This window comes from Halichoerus grypus, chromosome 4 (assembly GCF_964656455.1).
Source record: "Halichoerus grypus chromosome 4, mHalGry1.hap1.1, whole genome shotgun sequence".
Classification (NCBI taxonomy): Eukaryota; Metazoa; Chordata; class Mammalia; order Carnivora; family Phocidae; genus Halichoerus; species Halichoerus grypus.
The window spans coordinates 161,242,215-161,253,087 of NC_135715.1; the positions used below are offsets into that span (position 1 = coordinate 161,242,215).

The window sequence follows — 10,873 nt, forward strand, 5'->3', positions numbered from 1 at the left end:
GATGCAAAATTCCTAAGTAAAATATTAGCCAATCAAGTCCTTAAGCTTATATTTAAATATATAGTATTTTATGATATATGGTGTGTGTGTATATATATATGTATATGTGTGTGTGTGTACTGAATTCATGACTGAATTCAGTTTATCCCAGGAATTCAAAGATAGTCTAATATGGGAATGTCTGTTTATGTAATTCACATCAAGAGGTTAAAGGAGAAAAACCTTAGGGTCATCTCAATAGATACAAAAGGAAAAATAAATTTATGACATTCACCCATTCATGATTTAAAATTACTAAAATGGGAACAGAGGAAGACTTACTGATTTTAATAAAGAGTGCTACCAAAAACTTACAGTAAACATCACACTTTAATGGTAGAACTTTAAAAGCATTCTCTTGAGAGAAAGAACTAGGATAAGGACGCCCTCTGTCATTGCTTCTATTTCAACATTGTGGTAGCACGGTAGGGAAACCAAAGGACAGAAAGGAGGAAATGACACTGTCATTATTCCCAGACAATAGTATTACTTATATGGAAAATCTGAGGGCCTCTACAGACAAGTTATTAAAAGACAAACAAAAATTCAGCAAGATTACTAAATATAGATCAACACATAAAAATCATTTGTGGAGAAACAATAGTGTGTCAAAACATAAAGCACAATTTATAATGCAATTTTAAGATCATTGTTATTATGGAAAACCCCAAACATACACAAAGATAAACAGAACAGCACAAGAATTCCACATCCCCAACTCCTCCCTTCTGTATTATTTTGAAACAAATTTTCCAGGCTTATGTCATTTTACCTATACACATGAGTATATATATCTCTAAAAAACAAGAAAACACACTTTTTTTTTTTAAGATTTTATTTATTTATTTATTTGACACAGAAAGAGCACAAGTAGGCAGAGTGGTAGACAGAGGGAGAGGGAGAAGCAGGAAGCCCGATGTGGGACTCGATCCCAGGACCCTGAAATGACCTGAGCCGAAGGCAGACGCTTAACTGACTGAGCCACCCAGGCGCCCCAAGAAAAGACACTTTTGACATAACTGTAATACCACCACTGCACCTAAAAATTAGAACTATTCTTTAATATAATTGAATATTCCATTTTTCAATGCTGTAATTGTCTCATAATTTATTTTAATTGTTTTAGAGTTTGTTTGTTTGCAATTGGTTGTTGTGGCCTTCATGTCTCCTTTAATTTATAGGCTCCCCTCCATTTCTTTTTTTTTTTTTTTACCCTCTGTTAGTTTATTTTTAGGAAATTGAGTCACTTGTCCTATAGAGTTTCCCACAATCTAGATTTTGCTCTTGCTTCCTCATGGTGTAGTTTTATGTGTTTCTCTGTCTTCTATATTCCCCATAATAAAAATTAGTACTAGGATCTAGAGACCTGGTCAGATTCAGGTTTGGTTTTTCCTTTTAGCAAGACTGTTTTCTGGAAGGCATTGTATTCTTCCATCAGGACACATAATGTTCACTTGTTCTCTTTGCGAGGCCAGCAGCTACAGATCTGTTCATTAAAATCTGAAATTCTGTTGTTCTTTCTCCACTCATAACTTGGAAAACTCCTACCAAAGGAAACAAAAGAACTTTCCTCTTCTACTGCTTATCCACTGGTACAGTTTATACAGGAAGGCAGGATAAATGTAATTTTTAAATGTAACATATATATGTATAGATGTATATATACCTTACAAATAAATGTAAAAAAGGTATGTGAGACTTTCTTGAAGAAATTATAAAATTTTGTTAAATTAAATGAAAATAGACCAAAATAAATATAATGTTCTATATAATGCTGTATATAATGTTCACAAATAGGAAAGTGACAATTTTCCCTAATCTACAAATTCAGTGCAACTACGGTTTTTTTAAATTCCCAGTTGGGTTTTTGGTACAACATGGTAAGTTGATCCCAAAATTCATAAAGGGGCCTAAAATAATAAAATTTTGAAGAAAAACAAAGAGGCCAAATACTAAAATATCAAAAATATTAAATATCAAAAATCACTTGAAGGCCATATGATATTGGCTTAGGGACAGACAGAAGAGAATAGAGAATCCAGAAATAAATGCACCCATGTATGGAAACAATATATGGCAAAAGTATAAAGAATGATCTATTTTTCAGTATATAATTTTGAGATAACTGGTTATCCAATTTTTAAATCTTTACCTCACAAAATATCAGACGTATTTTTTGAAAAAGCAAAAAAAAATGTTTTTTAAGATTTTATTTTTAAGTAATCTCTGTACCCAGCGTGCTGCTCGAACTCACAACCCCAAGATCAAGAGTCTCATGCTCTTCTGACTGAGCCAACCCCCCTGAAAAAGCAAAAGTTTTAAACTTTTTTGGAAGAAAATATAGAAGAATATCTTTATGAATTTGAGAAAGGAAAAAATTTCCTACCCATGATTCAAAACATAAACCATAAAGAAAATTATTGACAACTCTGGGCATATTAAAATTTAAAGTTTTTGACAAGACAGCAAAAACAAAGTTAAAAGGCACATCACAGGGGTGCCTGGCTGGCTCAGTCAGTAAAGCATGTAACTCTTGATCTCGGGGTTGTGAGTTTGAGCCCCATGTTGGGTGTAGAGATTACCAAAATAAATAAATAAATAAAATCTTAAAAAAAAAAAAAAGACAAATCTTTGACTAGAAGACAATATCTGTAGTGCATAAAACCAACAAAGTATTAATATCAAAATGCAGCAAGAACTGCTACAAATAGAGAAGGAAAAGACAATCAACCCAAGTAAAAAATGGCTAAAAGATATGAACAGGCAATTAACAGAAGAGGAAGCCTAAGTAAGTGGCCATGTAAAAAAAGTCAACTTTGCTGCTAATCAGGAAAATTCAAACTAAAAAAAAGATATCATTTCATATATATATCAGATATATATCAGATTAGCCAAAATTTAAAAGTCCGCAAACACCCATTGTTTGTTTTTTTTTAAAGATTTTATTTATTTGACAGAGAGCGAGATAGCGAGAGCAGGAACACAAGCAGGGGGAGCGGGAGAGGGAGAAGCAGGCTTCCTGTGGAGCAGGGAGCCCGGTGGGGCTCGATCCCAGGACCCTGGGATCATGACCTGAGCCGAAGGCAGATGCCCAATGACTGAGCCACCCAGGCGCCCTACGCAAACACCCATTGTTGATGAGGATATGGAGTTTTAGAAATTCAGAGCAATTTGGAAATATCCAATAAATTGAAGATGCATATACCTTGCAACTCAACAATTTTATTCCCATGTATACCTTAGAGAAACTCTTTCATGTATGAAAAGTGACTTACTCAAGAAGGTTCATTGCAGCATTGTTTGTAATCACAAAAAAATTGGAAATAATCAAAACAGCCATCAGCAGCAAAACGGGTAAATAAATTATGGTATGTTTATACAATGGAATAGTGTCAGTAGCTTAAAATAAATGAAGGGAAACTATGTGTATTATCATGAATTAATCACAAAAACAAAATGTTAAGCAAAATAAATAAGTTGCAAAAGTTATATAAATGATGCTACTGATATAAAGATTTAATGTGTGAAATAGTATACATTGTTTATAAGTGCATTTATACATGGCGAAGATATAAACATATGCCTGAGGACACTGTAGAAGAAAAACTTTTCCTTGGCCCTCCTAGGGTCCCTGGCTGGACCTAAAAATTAAACTGACACAGAGAAATTTAAGAGAAAAAAAAGCACACAAATATATTTAACATAAATTTTTATGTGACACAGGAGTCTTCATAAGAAAGTGAGGATCCGGGGCGCCTGGGTGGCTCAGTTGGTTAAGCATCTGCCTTCGGCTCAGGTCATGATCCCAGGGTCCTGGGATGGAGCCCCATGTTGGGCTTTCTGCTCAGCAAGGGAGCCTACTTCTCCCTCTTCCTCTGCCCCTGCTCATGTGCTCTCTCTCTCACTAACTCTGTCTCTCAAATAAATAAATAAAATCTTTAAAAAAAAAAAAAGTGAGGACCCAAAGAAATGGTTAAGTCTGAGTGTTTGTTTTAAATATTTTTTATTTTTAAATAATCCCTACACCCAACATGGGGCTCAAACACACAACCCCGAGATCAAGAGTTGCACACTCCACCGACTGAGCCACCCAGGCACACCCAAACCTGAGTATTTTTATACTAGGTTTGATGAAGAGTGGAAAGTTGTGGGCAAGTATAATAGGACTTAAAGGGAATGAGTTAAGGGTAATAAATTGGGAGAAACTTAATAAGTCCTGTTTGTTTGGATTCCTCTTGAAGTTTCTCCGTCTTCAGAGACAAGGATGCGTCTTTCCCGGGGGGGTGGGGGGCACCTCTCAAATGAGGGTTTTTTTTTTTAAAGATTTTATTTATTTGAGAGAGAGGGCACAAGGGGGGAGGGGCAAAGGGAGAGAGAGAAGCAGACTTGCTGCTGAGCAGAGAGCCCAATATGGGGCTCGATCCTAGGACCCTGAGATCATGACCTGAGCGTAAGGCAGACGCTTAACCAACTGAGCCACCCAGGCACCCCAATGAGGGTCTTATTACCTGCTTCAGGGGAGAAGGGTGCGGTGGTCAGAGAATCCTTCCTTCACGTGCTGTTCCTCAAATTCCTTCAGCTTGAAATATTTAATATGCGAAGGTGCTGTGTTTTGGGGTAGTGTGTTCAATTGACAAACACCAAATTTAAGAGAGTGGTTACCACTGGAGAGAGAATAAGAGAAATGGGATTGTATGTGATACAATGAAGTCTTAGACTGTATCTGAAATGTTTTATTTCTTTAGAAAAAAATGTGAATCAGATATGGCAAAATGTTAAGATTCACAAAGCTGGGTGGTAAGTACATGGGTGCTCATTATACAGTATTTCTTTTCTGTACTCTGCATTCTTAAAATACTTTACAGATTTTTTAAAAGCAGTTAAAAGTTATACACTATTAAAGTACTGCCTTAGTTTATTCCAGTACTTCCCAAATATCAGGTTATTATACTAGAGTGGGGTGGGGAGCTCTTTTCTACCATCCACCTCCCAGAACTGGCAGAGCTTCAATTCTAATCAATATGGTGAAATTACACCAACGTAGGACCTCAGGTTTTGGTCAATACAAATACGCCCTCTGCTGGTCCTGTAGTGCCCTGTCCCAAAGTTCAAAAGAGCTATGAGGAGTCGTGAATGTCTTCAGTGAGACAGCTTTTACTGAGCCAGCCATGTTAGGGAATGAACCGCCCTCTCCCCCCCCCCCCCACTCAAGAGTTCCCCTTATCATGAAGCTATTTAAATCAGCTCCAGCTCCCTGTTAATATTACATATGATCCAAAACAAAATAAATTCCAAGGTACCACCCCAATCAACCTTCCCAGTTTCCCCAGCCACCCTGTACATTAACAATTTTGACCCCACTGCTAGATCGGGAGGTTGATGTGTGAGACAGTAGATGCCACCCTTAAAGTTTGGGAATGACAGAAAGAAAACTCAAGTAACAAAGACCCTCTGGGCTGGGAAGGAGTGGGGGTGTCACAGACAACTTGATTGCTGAAAAATGGATTAACTGTAGATTAAGGGAATGATGTTGGTAGGATGACAGGTGAATTTTTTCTTTTCCAATCCTTCTTTAAAGTCATAATACAGGGGTGCCTGGGTGGCTCAGTCATTAAGCGTCTGCCTTTGGCTCAAGGACATGATCCCGGGGTCCTGGGATCCAGCCCCGCGTCGGGCTCCCTGCTCAGCGGGAAGCCTGCTTCTCCCTCTCCCACTCCCCCTGCTTGTGTTCCCTCTCTCACTGTGCCTCTCTCTCTGTCAAATAAAAAAAAAGTCATAATACCTATAAATAAAATTGAGGAAAAATAAATTCACAGAAGAATCTACTGCTCAAAGAGAAAGAGAAATAGATACTGAATATTAGAGCCTTCCTTTTAAAAAGTTTTTTTATTTTTTGGTTTTGTTTTATTTTGTGTTAATATCCATTTTCCCCAATAAAATTTAAGCTCCCTGAAACTAGGAAACTAATGTTTCCATCCTACTCCCCACTGTATTCCCAGCACCTAGCACAATTCCCACACCAATAAGCATGTGATAAATGAAGGAAGTAAATGACATTTTCGCAGTATAAATCAGTACAAATTTTCTGGGGAACAATTTAGCAGTAAACACTGTGCCTTAAATACTGTATATCCCTTAATAATCATAGATGTGAACAAAGAGTAGGTCTTTTAATAATAAAAAACATTCCTTTCAAGGATATGTTATGCAAAGTTCTTATTAATTATAAAAAATTTGAAACAATCTGAATTTTAAAAGTTACATGTTTGGTTAAGTCAGTTATGGTACATCTGTACAATGAAATGCTATGCTGTTATTAAAATAATTTTTAGGAATATTTAATTATAAGGGAAATTCTAATAACAAAAGTAAATTAAAATTATTATGTTATTTTTTAATTCAATTAAAATGAGTGTATATTATATATGCATGGAAGTACATACACCAAAATATTTGCATTAATTGTATGTGAATAGAGTGATCATGGGTGAGGTTTTTTTGGTTCTTGTTGTTTATTTTTACCAAGTGCCAACACTGTTTGAGGCACTTTATTTGTATTAATATTTTTTCTTGGGGCACCTGGGTGGCTCAGTCGTTGGGCGTCTGCCTTCGGCTCAGGTCATGATCCCAGGGTCCTGGGATTGAGTTCCGCGTTGGGCTCTCTACTCAGCGGGGAGTCTGCTTCTCCCTCTCCCATTCCCCCTGCTTGTGTTCCCTCTTTCACTGTGTCTCTCTCTGTCAAATAAATAAGTAAAATCTTTAAAAATATATTTTTTTCTTTATTGAGGGATAATTGGCATATGATAAATTATACTTATTTAAATTTTACAATTAGGTAAGTTTTTTAAAGTGTTAAATAATACTATTTATTTTTCCTATAAAGATTTTAATGCAGTCAACTTCACTTTTTCTACTTTTTCTTAGGTTTTTTTTAAATATTTATTTGAGACAGAGAGAGAGAGAGAGCGCGTGCACAAGCAGCGGGAGGGGCAGAAGGAGAAACAGAAGCAGGCTCCCCACTGAGCAGGGAGCCTGATGCGGGAATAGAGCCCAGGACCCTGGTCTCATGACCTGAGCCAAAGGCAGACAGCTAACCGACTGAGCCACCCAGGCACGCCTGTTTGGTTTTTTTCTAATCAATTTCATTTTCAATGCTATAGCCACACTGGGGTTTTAAGAAGAAATCTAAATACACATAGACCTCCTAATTTAACATATTATTTTCTTTTTCTGTTTTCTCTTCCAGCCCTTATTCATTTACCTATGTATTTTATAGAGTTCTAACACACTATCCTATAGTTTACATTTTTACTTCTTTATATCATATTTTCCATATTGCTTATTATCTTTTTTTAAAGATTTTATTTATCCATTTGACAGAGAGAGACACAGCGAGAGAGGGAACACAGGCAGGGGGAGTGGGAGAGGGAGAAGCAGGCTTCCTGCGGAGCAGAGAGCCCGATGCAGGGCTCGATCCCAGGACCCTGGGATCATGACCCGAGCCAAAGGCAGACGCTTAACGACTGAGCCACCCAGGCGCCCCTGCTTATTATCTTTTTAACCATAATTTTAAATGTCAAATTAATGCATCATGAATTGTTTCCCCAATCTCCTATTGTTGAGCTGTTTCTAATTTTTACTTTGGACAAAAAGTTTGTTCTTTTGAATTATTTCCTCATGATAAATACCCAGAAGTGAGGTTCCTGATCAAAGACTGGAACATTTTTCTGGTTCTTGGTACATGCTGTCCTGGCACTTGCCCAAAGAGCCCACTAATTTTAGTGTCACTTGCCATGTGCCAGCGCTGATTTATGCAGCATTTGAGAATTTTCTAGGTATAACATACTTCATTGTGCTAATTTGCATGTTGTTGACTACTAACCAGGTAGATGTTTCTCCATGTATGGGATTGTTGTCTATCGTCTGTTGTCCTTTGCTGTTAAGGATGCTCTTTGTCTTCACAGACCAGGAGCTGAAGAGTATGACCCCTGACCCTCTTGGTGCTTCCCTGGCAGACCACATCCAGCCCCCTGTGTCAGATACTGTCCAAAAGACGTAAGTGTTCGAAGTTGTAATGACGTGGACGGCTCCACTTTTATTTCATGTTTGTCTGTTTTTTGTTTGTTTGTTTTAAAGTCATCTCTACACCCAGCCTGGGGCTTGAACTCATGACCCCAGGATCAAGAATTACATTCTCTGCTGGCTGAGCCAGCCAAGCGCCCCTCATTTTTCTTTGTTTTTAATTAATTGAATTTCTGTTTTTTCTAAGCATGAAGATTCTCAGGCCAACCGCATACTCTAACAGCTGGAATTGTTGTCTAAGAGACAGATTCTTGGGGAGGATTATATTGTGATATGTTTCCTCCTTCAACCATATTCTTTGGCTGGGTGGGTGAAGAACAAAGCTTAACAGTGTGGAAACCACTTTCTCCGTTTGTCTATATAGCTGAGATCTACAGACATGCCTAGAAAGGTGAAGTCTGTCGTCTCAACCTTGGTTTCTCCTCTCAACGTTCACTCAGCTCTGGGTAAAATAAACAATAACACTAACACAAATGGCTAACATGTAGTAAGTGCTTCCTACGTGCTCACTATGTGCTCACCCCAAGCTCGTTGACCAAGGCTCGGCCAGTAGCCCCGGTCACCTGACCTCAGCCCCATGGCAGTGGCAGCTAGAACTACAGCCTCTTGTGACCCCCCATGAGCATCAGTGACTTGACAACCTGCCCTCACCTGCCTCCTGGTCTAAGGATTCCCTCCTGGGTCAAAAAGGTTTTCTGTTCCCTAGGAACAAAGGGAGAGAGGCGCTATCTGGTACGGAGGCAGCTCTCTGAAAAATTCCATTTTTTAACTTTTATACCTCAGCTTTTCCCACAATGGATTTAAATGACTTACAACAACCCCATCACCAAGAAAAAGGTGAGATAACCAAAAAGAAAAAAATTTTTAAGCCAGCAGGAAAAAAAAAAAAAAAGAGCACCAACACTACACAAAAGTCATTATAGTCTTTGTGACCAAAAATCAGACTTTCAGATTTGATAGAGATTGCTGAATGTGAAAGCAAACAAACAAACAAACAAAAGAAGCAACACAATCAGGTTTGTGGTTCTCATTTGCAGCATACCTGTTCCTCGGGGGAAATAAATGTTTTCTTAGCATTAAATTCTAAAGGATAAATCTTCTGTGGGTTTTTATAGAGTGACATTGAATGATTTAAAGACTCATATATTTACAGGAAATTCCATTTACCTCATTCAACAAATATTTCTCACGTTTCTATAGTAAGGCCCTGTACTAGCACAGCACAGTGAATATAATACTGATTTAGCTAGAAAATAAGATGCCCAGAACCAGGCCTGACCCACAGAAGCTGTTGCTGCAGCTGTTACTGAAACCCGCATGGCTGTTTCTTAGGGACCCTTTTACCCAGAGAACATAAGTCCGTTATCCTTAGGGCAGATACTCAGTGACCGCAATTCTACAAAGGATCACACAAACACAGCTCTTGACCTTTTGGTGGCTAGATTTGATCAAGAATAGAATTCAAAGGGCATAAAAGAATGGATGGATAGTTGCATGTTCCTAAAACAGTCTTTCTTAAAGGTCATTTATTTTTCAGCTGAGTCTTTGATAGAAGAATTTCAGTTAGATAACCTTATGTCATTCAACTAAAGGCATAAATATGCAGCCCCAGAGAGGCAGACTATTTCTTTCTGCTCTCTAAATTGAGGACTTAGCCGGAGAGAACCCCAAAAGGGAAGACTCAACTTTCTATTCTCCCTTCTTCAGGAATGTGTCGGGAAAAAGAGAGTTGACCGAGTGTGTAAAATGCCCATCATAGCACCGCAGAAACGAGGGCTCCATGTTCACTTTTCCTCTTCCTTGTCCGTAAGAGGTTTTGATAATGTTTGGTCCCATTGTCTTGCTCTTTCTTAAAGGGGCAAAGATTATGATGTGCGCCATCTGCACAGGAGACGCCCAGGACGCGAGTCCCCAGAGAGGTTGAGTCCTATAGATGCATCTTCTTTTCCAAGAGGAACAGAAGGGAGGGCTGAACCAAGACTGTTCAACCATCAGGCTCTAGCCAACATCAGTGTAAGTGTAAACATCTGGGAGCTTGGTCCAAAAGCTTGCTCCCATCAGGCTACCATGTACAGTTGTGCAGGTTGCTTACTCTACATACAAGGGGAACTGCAAAGGGGCAAGTGAGAGCTGAAATCCAGTCTGTGGTTCACTCACCATGCCCTGCACCCCCGCAATGAACTGCACCCTTCTGAAGGATGGGGTGCCCATTTCTAATTCCTGCAAAGGTACTAAAAGGAAACTTCAGTTGTCCTACACACCACTTCTGACGCCGGATGTGTGGAGTCTTTTCCGACATCAATCGATCTCCAGCTCAAAGGACACCAACTGGGTGTCATGTAGATCAATTCTGACCCTGCCTGGAATTAGCACAGACCCCACAGGTTAAGGGCTTGGTCCCACAAGACTGCCCCTACTTCAGACACCAGTCACAAGTCCCAGGTTGTCACCTAAGGAGGGTTCCCACAACCCCTTCTTCAGCTTTGATAATTTGCTAGAATGGCTCACAAACCTCAGAAAGTTATTTACTCACTATAACTGATTTATTACAAAGGATGTTTTCAAAGATCTTATTGTTTTTTGGTTTTTGTGTTTTTTTAAGATTTTATTTATTTGAGAGAGCACAAGCAGGGGGAGGGGCAGAGAGAGAGGGAGAAGCAGACTCCCCGCTGAGCAGGGAGCCCGATGCAGTGCAGGACTCAATCCCAGGAACCTGAGACCATGACCCGAGCTGAAGGCAGATGCTTAACCA

General features: G+C 38.8%; 1 protein-coding gene across 1 annotated transcript in view; it reads left to right on the forward strand.

Annotated features, from left to right (window-relative positions):
* Nucleotides 1-10,873, forward strand: part of KIAA2012 (KIAA2012 ortholog) — a 102,849-nt gene that overhangs the window by 80,606 nt on the left and 11,370 nt on the right. The window contains exons 15-16 of the mRNA XM_036098612.2: nucleotides 8,004-8,094; nucleotides 9,978-10,134. Of these exons, the coding sequence (XP_035954505.2) occupies nucleotides 8,004-8,094; nucleotides 9,978-10,134 (248 nt within the window). The remainder of the gene's footprint in view (nucleotides 1-8,003; nucleotides 8,095-9,977; nucleotides 10,135-10,873) is intronic.